This window comes from Suricata suricatta, chromosome 11 (assembly GCF_006229205.1).
Source record: "Suricata suricatta isolate VVHF042 chromosome 11, meerkat_22Aug2017_6uvM2_HiC, whole genome shotgun sequence".
NCBI classification, from domain to species: Eukaryota; Metazoa; Chordata; class Mammalia; order Carnivora; family Herpestidae; genus Suricata; species Suricata suricatta.
The window spans coordinates 96561053-96573513 of NC_043710.1; the positions used below are offsets into that span (position 1 = coordinate 96561053).

A 12461-nucleotide genomic window follows, 5' to 3' on the forward strand; every position below is an offset into this window, starting at 1 on the left:
GCGTGAGGTGGTATCTCAGTGTGGTTTTGATTTGTGTTTCCCTGATGATGAGTGATATTTTCTTAATAAAGGGGGCTTGATCAGAAATCGCTTGTCTTGCCTCACTCTCTGTGCGTCCCCTTCCTGCCCTATTTCTCTCTCCCTCCCTCAGGAAAGAACCCACAAGGATTCACCGCCCAGCGGGCCGGAGCGGCTAGACCAGACAAGTGCCGCCCCAACGCGGGGCTCAGTGAAGGAACGCGACAGGAAACCATAACCGTACAGTTATTACAGTGGAGAGACCTGGTCAATACCAAAATAATCAATGAAGGTGAACCTCACCAAGGACGTGTGTGATCGTTATGTCCCCACTGACATGATGAGATCCGACAGGCCCTTCACTCTCTGCTATTCCTACCAAATGTTGACAACCAAGTCTAATCATGAGAGAAACATCACAACCCAGACTGAGGAAGAGTCTACATGACATCTGACCAGTGCTCTTGAAGATGAGAAGGTCACAGAAACAAAACACACTGAGAAAGGGTCACAGAGCCAAGACTACAGAGATAGGACAACTAAATGCACTGAGGCACCCTAGATTCCATCCTCAAACAGAAAGAGGACATAATGATTAAACAGGTGAAACACACATCAACTCTGGAGGTTAGTTAATATTAATATATGAGCCTCGGTTTCCAAATGTTGACAAATGTACCACAGCAAATAACGGGAATGCTATCTTTGCAACTTCACTATAAATCTAAAATTATTTTAAGGCTAAAAGGGTTTTTTTTAATAATCTTAAGATTTTTCTAAGGATAATTTTGTTTGGTATGCTCTTTGAAAGAGAAAATCATGCCAGGGTTCCTGGGTAGCTCAGTGGTTGAGTGTCCAACCCTTGGTTTCAGCGCAAGTCATGATCTCACAGTTTAGGAGTTCAAACCCCACATCAGGTTCTATGCTGACAGCATGGAGCCTATGTGGGATTCTCTCTTTCCCCCTCTCTCTCTGTCTCTTCCCCTGTTCGCACAGTTACTCTCTCAAATAATAAACTTGAAAAAAAAAAGAAAGAGAAAAATTCCCTATTGTGTTTCTATGATTTCTGTTCTCGTTTTCAGACAAGTGAAATTCTCAGGCTCTGCTCCAGACCTACAGAATCAGGAAACTGGGAGTGAGGATCCAACACCAGTGTTTTAACAAGCCTCTAGGTGATTCTAAGAGATAGCGAAGATTGGGGAAAAGTAGACTAGACTATACCTTTATATATCACAACTATTTAGTATCTAATGCACATTTAAAAGTTATAGGACACTGAGTAAGAAACTAGAGAAAACGTGAATAAAGTATGGACCTTGCTGAAAAAAATAACATAGCAATACTGGTCCATTCGCTGCAATAAATGTAGCACACTAAAATAAGATGTTAACAGGAGAAACAGGGCTGGGGATTCAAAACCATCTTCACTGTATTTATAGCTTTTCTATAAATCTTAAACTATTCTAAATTAAAGTTTATTTTAAAAGCTGAAATCACATCTGAATCACAGGCCCTACCGTTGTGTTTACCGCCAGCTCTCCGCAGCTGTCTAAGAAGACCTCCGCTTCCTCGAAGGACTGTCTTCAAGGCTCTCAAACCCCAGTCATAATGCTGCTGGGGCGTCAAAAGTTCCCTTAAATAGACATGGAAATAACAAAGTACAGATAGCTAGAAGAAATTGTTTGTTCATTATCTTTAAAGAGATACAGAACGTAACTATTGGCACAGAGAAATAAGTACTGATATTCCATTAATTTATATAAAGGTACCATCACAGAAAACCATCACTCCAGTAAAGTGTCAAAAACAGATTCCCAAGGATCAGGTCAAACCTGTCATGACCTGGAGAATCACCTTAATGAAGATACTAAATGACAAGTGCCTATTACCTTTACCCCTAAACTCTCTACTCCAACCCTGTGGCTCTCTGTTTCCGGCATCCCAGCTCTCTCCTAAGTAACACGAACAGAGAGCTAGGATGCCCAAAGACGACAGACACCCGCCACTATTACTAGAAATAAGACATGAGAAAACTGTGGAAGATTCTCTCCAAAGAACTGGTTTGGAGGAGTCTGCAGATTTGTTCAATTAGCATCATTTAGCTGGAGCACCCCAATAGAGTTATTTTTGCAGAAAGGAAGTCAGATCAAATTAATAGTATTTAAGGAACAAGTAGTTTTGAGTGAGCTGTTTCATTATTCAAACTAAAATCTTCCCTACCAACACCTTAAGTACAATACAATCACCAATATGAAAATCACTAACTCGACAAATTAGACAAACGTGAGAAATAGTCATAATCAATGGAACCAAAAATTATACAAATATTTAACACAGGAAAACTCACCTCGATAGATTGAAGACAGCTACCAATTTTCTGCCCAGGACTTTGGCCTCTTTGAAGCCCTCGGAATAGAGAATGACCTCTGCGATCAACTCGTTGTCTGGGCGGGACATGGCTACCGGCCGGAAAAGCTGCTTCAGATTGTCCGGCAGCTTCTGTCTTCCTCCGTAACCTTTTCCAGCAGGATTCATGGTGATAAAAATCCCAGAATTCGAATTGATTTCTACCTGAAATATTAATTTACAATATGGGCATCAAGGATATGCAACTATAAAATACACGGCCCACAGAAATGTTATTGCACGTGCGTGCTTCTACACACAGATCTGAGCTCGGTGAAAAGTAACCACTAATGAGCTAAGGATCTCCCTGCTCAACAGACAATAACCTCCTTGGAAACTACACCATTTACAGAGGCCCTTTATAATCCGGTCTGGGAGGTGGACAGTTAGTTGGTGGTAACTCGCTTGAAGGTCTGCTCCTGTCTGTGTTTACTACAAGCCTCCTTGTATCAGGAGACAACACAACTCTGTCCTAAAGTCACTAATGGTTTATATCCTCCTGAAGCTTATGGCCTATAAGGAATCACAGCATGATCGATGCTTTAACAGGGCAGAGCAGGGTATCACGAAAGCACCTAGTAGGAGCATCTTCAATAGCACACTTAAAGCTAAATCAGAGTGTAAACAGCGAATGGGCAATTAAGTAGAAATCCCTAGACTACAGAAATCTGGCTATAAAGGAGACAAAGCAAGAGCAATGATTGGAAAGGGAAGGGAAGGGAAGGGAAGGGAAGATCTACATATGTTCTAACTACATCAATTATTATAATATTATTACACATGACATCCTACTAAAGAGGACACGATGCAGTGGTATTTAAGGCCAGTGATGACCGGGCAGAGGAGGAAGGGCTAAACCGTAACAGAAGGGCCAAAGGGGACACAGCCCCTACAAGTGGTCAGGTTAGCATGGACTGCAAGCAAGGACAAAGGAGAGGAGAAAAATCAGTGTGGAAGAAAGTCAACTGTGATGGCATAAAGGCTGAAAAGTTTAAGCATCACGTGGATAACCCGCCGTAACTGAGACCCGCTCTCCCTTCCTCACCCTGCCCTGAGAAACTCGTGCTGGGAAGATGCTATGCAGCTCAGTGGGTAACTTCACGGCTCCTAACTCTAGGTGTTGACAGCGCTACGCTTCCGGACACATATGTTCACGCTCTCCTGACCTGAGCGTGGATCTCCTCTGGGGAAAAGTGAGCAACAGAAAAACAGCTAAGCACTTACTGTTCTAAGATTCATACAGAATAGTGATTAAAGGTACACCTGGGTGACTCAGTCGGTTGAGCATCCAACTCTGGCTCAGATTATGATCTTGCAGTTCATGAGTTCGAGCCCCGCATCAGGCTCTGTGCTGAAAGCTCAGAGTCTGGAGCCTGCTTCAGATTTTTTGTCTCCCTCGCTCTCTGTCCCTTCCCTGCTTACATTCTGTCTCTCTCTTAAAAGTAAATAAACATTTAAAAAATCTTTTAAAAAAATAGTGATTAAAAACATATGCTTCAGAATTAGACCTGAGTTCAATTCCCAACCTCACTACTTACTCCTGACTCATCAAGCTCTGCTTTCCCCATCTGTAAAATAGAAAGAATACAATAGTACCTACATGGAAGCATTACGAGCAGTGAGACCCTACGTGACAGCACTGAACACAGCACCAGCACGGGCCGAGTGCCCAGCAAATGTTAGCAGGCACGCCTACAAACACTCCGCACTCAGAGTCTGAAGGTGAACGGTGAGGTGCAACCACAACAGGGTGAGAAACCTCTAACGGTTCATGTACAAGAAGGTTTAACATATAGGTCAGAAGCAGAGACGCCAGGAGAAATAAAGACGGAATATCTGTCTGAGTGTGAGGAAGGCCGAGGCTTACAGAGCACTTTGACTCTGTGGATTCCCAGCTGGTGCCGTACCTCCCTGCCGAGCAGCTCGCACGCAGCGCTGTGATTCTTCAGAGCATCCTGGATCATCTGGATTTGCGTGGACACCGCCGACAGCACGGACTCTTCCAGTCTGTTGAACTCATCAAAGCAACCCCAAGCCCCGCACTTCACCAAACCAACAAAAATCCGTCCCATTGACTTCACGTCGATGCCCTAGAAAAATAACAGTAAAAAGTACATCCATTAAGAAAATTAAGATCTTTAAAAATAATTGAATATTTGGTCACTTACTGACCAGGTCATCATTTTACCCATCTTGCCCTTCTCTTAGTACAGATTCAATAGCTACACTTTCCAGGGTGGTTTCAACGAGTAAACAAAGGAGCTCCTGTGACAGTGTTCTGAAAAGGACACAGAACTAAACAGATATAGGATTCTTAATTATTTTTAATGTTAAAATATAAATCCTACATGAAATGTTTTAAACATGGTAATTTCAAAATGTATTTGCTCCCCTTTTCTGTTCACTATTCTCCTTACTATAATAAGCACTTCTGCACCCTCAAATCTTCATTCTATGTTTAGGATTATTTGCAAATTGTTCTCTCTAGAAAAGTTCTGAGGCTAAATTATCTGCCACCTCTCTCCATGTTACTTTTCAAATAAAACAAATTCTGTTTTCAAGTAACTGAAAAGTAAAGTGATTTCAAAATAAAGTATTCCATATGTAAGGACATGAAAACTAGTCCAAGATCCTAACACACTATTGTCCAGTTTGAGAACGGCTTCTTGTACCTCGTCACAATTAAAAACCAACACTTGTCTCCCGAGCAGTCCACCCAAGGCCTTCACCGACTCAGTCTTCCCGGTCCCCGCCGGCCCGTACGGGTTTCCGCCCAGGCCCATCTTCACGGCCTGCGTCAGAGTCAGGTAGCACTTGTCCGTCAGCGGCGTGTAAACTAGCTTGGGAGCGTTGCCCTGCGCAAGGGAGATGGAAAGTGTGAAAGTTCGCGTTTTACTTGACATTCCAAACGTGGAGCTATGGGATTAATTAAAAAGCTAAAAGGGCAACAAAAAAGTTAAAGTTGTTAACAGAAAAATAACCAAAATTTTTTTTTAGTGAAACAAACTTTTTAAAGCACACCAAGGTAAAAATTAAACTTAATTAATCTCAAGCATGGGGTTTATCCCATCCTCAATTAATATACAGTTAGGTTTTCCAAACAGTCTCTCCAGTTCTTGATAATGGTACAAAGACATACTACTAAGACAAGAAATCCAAAACTATAGGATACCATAATCATCCTATTTTGTATTTTAAAATTCACATCAATTATTTCCCTGAATCTTATGATCTTCATAAGTCAGAAACATTTTGGAGACTCAAATGTAATCATTCTGAAAAGTGTCTTATGGTCTACGGCCATACCACCCTGAACGCGCCCGATCTCGTCTGAAAAGTGTCTTATGAAATTAATACTTTTAGCTCATCAAATAGGTCTCAAAATTTCTCCTAAGTTTTAGGGAAAATAGATTCCAATTCCAGCTGCAGTTTGTAGAGCTGGGCTTTAACTGAGGTAGACAGCTGCAGTCTCCAGACACATACCCATTTTGCAAGAGCTGGCTGGCAGCCCTCCTGACACGTCCTTACTGACCTAACGGTCCCCATGTTCTGAAGTCGGACTCGTGATGGAAAACGGCAGAGAGCGTGCAGCTGCGGTGTTGAGAACAGGTTCCCTGAGCTAGATTGTGTGTTTGGACACTCTTATTGCACACACTGATGCCCTTCAGCCAGCATGCTCTGGTATGGCTGAGATGGTGCTAACCAAGGCCTCATGGGAAGGGGCCAGGCCGGGCAGCTTCTGGAAGGTCGGTCTTCTGCCCTCCCTGGGTTAAAGGAAGAGCCCAGCTGCTGTCTAAATACAGTGCAACCAGGCCACTACTTTAGCTTTTCTGTAAGTATTTCTCCAACATGATGTCTTCTTGGTGATGATGAAACAGAAAACAGTCACAAAAATATTCTTACAAAGTATGACTAAAATAAAATCTTTCACACAACAGTGAATTTCCATTTAAATAAATAATTTTTATCTGAAAAAATAAAATACTTTTGCCACAAGTCATACCTGGTACTCATAAGTATACTGAAGTTCAGAATCCACCATCTGAACATAACAAATGTGATCACTTTTCATGTAAAATCTGACTTGTTTTTTCCAGGTCCAGTCTTCAGTTGTATGAACTTGAACTTGGATTAACTGCTTTATCACATCAATGTTATGAATGATATCAAGAATGAGTGCTTTAAGTTTAAGCTCCAGAATGCCAGTTTCTGCATGCAAGTAAAGTATTTGGAGAAAATGTTAGCCTGTGATTTCTTACTACATGTATATATATGTGTGTGTGTGTGTATATATATATATATATACACACACACACACACACACACACACACACATATATATATATACACACATACACACACATACACAGATTTTTAAAAGAAATTTAAATGGTAATTTCATTAGATAATTGAATGATACAGTAATACAAGTCAAACAAATGTCAAATCCACCAGTAAGAAATAAGAATTTTCCTGTGAAGATAAGACATCAAAATTCAGTGAGAGAGGGCTGTGGCTCCTGACACAAGAGGTAAGCACACTCCAGCCAGCTTTCCCCTCTGAACATGAGTATAAAACATGGGCAACAGGCACTTGGCCACTATGTAGGAGCATGATGAGCAGAGAGAATGAGGCATATTGGGGAAGATCAGAACTACAAGTGTCCCCAAACCAGTGGCGGATTTAGCCTTTTCTTTTGCTCTCTCTGGTCTCCCCAGGCCTGGAGCCAATGCAGCCAGCAACACAGACCGGTGCAGTCAGGGAGACTCCCCAGGGAGGGCCTGGGCTCAGGTGTGAGGAGCGGAGAGGACTCTCCTGGGGGTTACAGCATTGGCCCCAGAGACCCAGAAGGGCCTACACCCTGAGGGAAGGGAATCTTCCTCTGAAATCACAGAACCTGGGATTCCTGGAGACCAGGACAAACCCCAGGGGCTCTCCTCCTGTCTCTCTTCTCCCATCAACTGCCCCAGGGCACAGACACAGTCACAGAAAGTGGACAAAGACACAGTCACAGATAGTGAGCAGGTCAGAGCACAGGAAACAGTGGCTTTCTGGCCAGGAGACCAGAATAGGAGCCTAAGAAAACTAGAGTACTCTGAAGAGCAGGAGATGGAGGGATTGGGAAAGTGACCCTAGGGACTCGTTTATGACTCCCGGGCTCACCCCCAGGCAACGCAGATCACATCCTAACCACGGAAACAGACACTCTGAGAGCTGGCCGCTAGGGGGCGCACACGCGAAAGCCCATCTCAACAGTGCTGCAAAGACCACGTTTAAAGCAGAGTTGGTTTATGAAGTTGTGACGGTTGCAGGAGCACAGAATAGTGACCTGACAATCATACACATGACGCAGAGACTCTGAGAAGAGAACCAGCATCAGAACCACAAAACACAGAAGGCTGCCTGGCACGTGGGGTCTGAACCCAACAAGACCTACTGCTAACAGAAAATATCAGCACTGTCCCAAGAACTTAAACAACCCCAGACACTCATAACACAAGGAAGAAAATGTCCAGGGTATCATCCCACTTCATTCAACATGAAAATAACCAAAACAATCCAAATCACTTATGACAGCAAAGGTGAAATAAAAACACTCTCAGATGTAGGAAACTAGTAGGAAAGAAATCTCAGCCCACAATCCCACACTAGAAGAAATGCTCAAGGATGTCCTTCAAAGAGAAGGAAAAGGATACGGAAAGAAGTGTGGAGCAGCAGGACGCAGGCAGAGCAGGAGCCGCGGCGAGCACCCAGCTGGGTACAACAGACGCGCTTCTCCCATCCTTTAAGGTACGTTCAACAGTTCAAGGCAAAAACTGTAATGTAACTCAGAGGATTCTGTGCACGCAAATGTAACACACAAGACAGTTACTACACAAGGGAGGATAAGGAAACCTGTATGGTGGTAAGGTTTCTACACTTGTTCAAACTAACAAATTAACTGTTTCTAAGTATGTTATAAAAGTATGTATATTCTAATTTCTAAATTAACCTTTGAAATAGGTAAGTATCTGATACAGTCAAAAACAATTGAGGCATGCCTGGGTGGCTCAGTTGGTTAAGCGGCCGATTTCACATCAGGTCACGAGCTCACAGTTCGTGGGTTCAAGCCCCGCATCGGATTCTGTGCTGACAGCTCAGAGCCTAGAGCCTATTTCAGATTCTGTGTCTCCCTCTCTCTCTGCCCCTCCCCCACTCATGCTCTGTCTCAAAAATAAACTATTAAAAAATTGTTTTAAACACAATAAGATTAACAAAAAAAAAAGTTCAAATAACCCAAAAGTAGGCAAAAAAAAAAGGAACAATTTTCATACCAGTGTTCCCTGGATCCTCAGAACTTGTATCGATGCTAGTATAGTGCTCTAATTTAGTCACCAGCTGGGTTTCAATCTGATGAAGACTATGATCTTGGATAGCATTTTCTACATCTTCAGTGAACTTAATCTGCTCTGCCAAACAGAGTATCTAATGGATAAGGAGAAAAAATATTTTTAAAACGTAACTTTACTTAGAAATATTTCATAAACATAAGGAAGGACACTTTTCTGGATTTCTGGGTGTGCACCAGGCCTACTGGGATGCGGTACTGGCACTCAGACAACATGGAACCACACGGCCGCAGGAAAACAGGGTGTGCTGCCGCCCAAGCTCACCACCGACCCACCTCCTACAACCCTCCCACACACTTGACTTCCGTCCTCGTACCCACCAAGCTCACTGTAACCTGAACGCAGTGCCTTAGACCGCTCGGCCATCCTGACGGAGGGTAGCTCACTGTAACCTACGAGGTCTGTCCTTTCTACCCCACACTCTCCCCTTTATAAATGGCTCCCTTGCAAAGACGCAAAGGTATCAGTGTAGGATGCATTTGATCTAGTAAACTGGTAATATACTAGCATTCCAGCAAAATCCCAGTATACTACTGGAGCCCAAAATTTCCAAGTTCTAATTGTTTTAATTTATTAATTATTAACTTTGAGAGAGAATCCCAAGGAGGCTTCATGCTGTCAGCATAGAGCCTGAAACAGGACTCAAAATCATGAACTACAAGATCATGACCTGGACCTAAATCTAGAGTTGGACATTTGACCAACTGAGCCACCCAGAAGTCCCTCAAAATTCTAACTTTAAGTTGTCATAATCTTTCAAACTAATACCCACAAATAGAAACCAGGTACGGATCAAGACCAAAACATTTATATTTACATAAATATGAAATGTTAACACTGATTCAAAGGCTTCCTGAAATGGTACCAATCTAGGATAGCAACTGATAAAGCAATTCTACTTTTAAACACTAAACTTTGACAATTTACAGTCAAATAGTTTGGTGCAGTTCTTAGATGAATACAGAAAGCCAATGTCATCCTTTAAACTAAAGACATGAGGGGCGCCTGGGTGGCTCATTTGGTTAAAGTGACCAACTTCGGCTCAGGTCATGATCTCACAGTCTATGAGTTCGAGCCCCAAGTCGGGCTCTGTGCTGACAGCTCAGAGCTTGAAGCCTGCTTCAAATTCTGTGTCTCCTTCTCTCTCTCTGCCCCTCCCCCACTTGTGTTCTGTCTCTCTCTCTCAAAAATACTTTGCTTTTAATTTCCGTATGAAAATCTTTGCTTGGTACCACCAAACTAAGAGTCATATATGTGAATTTGCTTTCAGACTCTACTGCTGAATTGCTGCATTATAAATGCACATCAAGAACCTCAGTTTTTAGCAGTCTGCTATACAATTTCCATGAGATGTGACAAAATAGGAGTCAAGACACAGTCCAGGCTAATCCTCGAGTCATGCGACCATCAGGATATCTGGAGAGGTGCGACCGTTATTAGTCGCCCAAAATCTAACAGTCACTGATCTTACTTGGCCAACATTGTACAATTTAACCTTCAAAATATGTTGGCAATGGACTTATCTTTATACCCTCTTAAGTGCGGGCCTAGAAGCGTCACTCAGAGCACACTGACGAGAGCAGTCTTTGACCCAAGGTCTGTCAGATTCTTTCCACTTCACCCGCCATCTCTTTCCCAGACGAGAAAGTTCCTTCTCCAAGTTATGAGGTCCTGACAAAACTGCCATTAGGGAAGTGAATGACGAGTATGTACCAGCTTGAATCGGATATTCAGGCAGCCAAGTGTACCACTCACTCCCCTACATGAATGTTCTTGGGACCAATTTTTCTTAGCATTAACAGCTAAGAAACTAGAATTCTTGGTTTGGGTTGAAAATGAACTATTCCTACTTGTACTTGTCCCTGTTTGTAACGGAGATACACAGGGCCGCCATCCACACTGTCAGCTGGCTGCTCGACAGCCCCGAGGTCAGCTGCGGGCTCTGATCCCGCAGCTTGGTCTCCTTTGCCTGTCTCTCCCCGCACTTCTCACACAACTGTCATGCCCCCAGTCGATCGCTGTGCAATCCTTACTTCTGTTAATTTTTTCATATTTTGTCTTTTACGATAGGTTCACTTAAATCCTTCCTGGAAGATGACAGGAATAGGAACATTTGCAGAAATAATAAAGCAGCTCACCTCTGACTTTGCAATGGTATTATTATTATCTGTTGGTGGTTACTTTAATGTTCTCTAAGAGCTTAACAAGCATTTTTAAAGCATATTTTAGTTTGACCCAAAATGCTAGAAAATACAAATGACACAAAAGGTAAAATGCCTAAGAATCTACAATGCCCCAAGCTTCTTATCTCATGTCTCAGGCTTTAAAAGAACCAACATAAAACTTGTGCCAAGAGCTACTACACGCTTTAATGTGGAAAACATGGAACACTGACTGACAGAGCAGACTTTCCTATGGGAAATCAGAGACCATCTCAAGGTCCACCCCTTACAGTCCCTAAGAACTAAGTCCGGAAACTCTTCCCCTAGAGGCTGAGCCCCAGCCAGCCAGGCAGCAAACCCTGGACGATGCACGACACCGAGCACGGGTTTTAGTGCTATGCTTGGGCGAGCCCTGGAACACGTCTCACATGATGCAGACCGATGGCTGGTGCTTCAGGTAGGAGGTCCTGTGACCAGTGAGCCGGTGCAAACTAGCACCCTGCTTCCCGGCCAACTCGCTAGCTCAGTGCCATGGCTGTGTTTCCGACCTTCAGTGACACCCTGCCAACCTCCTCCACCTCCAACGGCAGGGACAGTGCTGCAGGTTCTGCGCCTCTGCTTCGATGATGGACTCATTCTTTGGACCCAGAAAGCTCCCTCATGACAGTGTGCCCCACTTCATTCCCCACTGGCCTGCCTGAAGGCATCTGACTTAAGCGAACCAACGGAGCGGGAAGAACAGTGCGCCACCATGCAGCACTTCTGTCACACCTTACAGCTGAAGGAACAAAGACTCGGAAGTTAAGCAGCTGGTCAGTTTAACTGCCAGATAAAGAGATGCCTGTTGTCTGACCCTCCGGGCCTCCGTATCAGGCGGCTTCCTGTGAGACCGGGCCTCCCCCGCTTCCAGATAGAAGCCCCATACCTGTGAAGGGAACAACGATGGGTCAACTGCACCCTGAGAACTTCGTCCAGCAGTGACACATTCAACCAACAACTGTTTCAAGGTCTGCTTCATTTCCAAGGCTAAATCACTTAACCAGGTCTGAAAATAAAATTAAAAATGAAATACACAAGTCATAAGACAAATATACATTCTGTTGACTGATCCTATTCATTTATTTCAGGAAGCAAGATTATAGTTTCTTATTGACTCACACACTCACAAAATTGTGTTATGGGACATATTTATTAATAAAGCATTGAAATAATTTGAAGAAAACAATTTTTTAACCTCTTAGGATATTGGTTAAGTATGAAAACCCATAAAGGCGTAGTTAGCTGTACCTATTGTCACCTCTATAAATGAATATAATACAAGCAAAGTAACCCCTTCATTTCATCATTGTCAGTCCCGGCCAGGGTGTCCAGAAGCTCCGGCCCGAGAATGTCTGAGCACAAGGCCCGGACACCTGCTCCGCTCCCCACCTACCCCTCCACCGCAGGACTTCCAGAAAGCTCAGGACACCTGCCCTGCCCCCCCCCC

At 43.4% G+C, this 12461-nt stretch overlaps 1 protein-coding gene across 2 annotated transcripts in view; it reads right to left on the reverse strand.

Annotated features, from left to right (window-relative positions):
- Positions 1–12461, reverse strand: part of DYNC2H1 (dynein cytoplasmic 2 heavy chain 1) — a 312370-nt gene that overhangs the window by 249546 nt on the left and 50363 nt on the right. For both annotated transcript variants that reach the window (XM_029956592.1, XM_029956591.1), the window contains exons 30-36: positions 11901–12020; positions 8739–8889; positions 6428–6633; positions 5097–5279; positions 4332–4514; positions 2366–2589; positions 1536–1651 (exon numbers count right to left, since the gene is read on the reverse strand). In XM_029956592.1, coding sequence (XP_029812452.1) covers positions 1536–1651; positions 2366–2589; positions 4332–4514; positions 5097–5279; positions 6428–6633; positions 8739–8889; positions 11901–12020 — 1183 coding nt within the window. The remainder of the gene's footprint in view (positions 1–1535; positions 1652–2365; positions 2590–4331; positions 4515–5096; positions 5280–6427; positions 6634–8738; positions 8890–11900; positions 12021–12461) is intronic.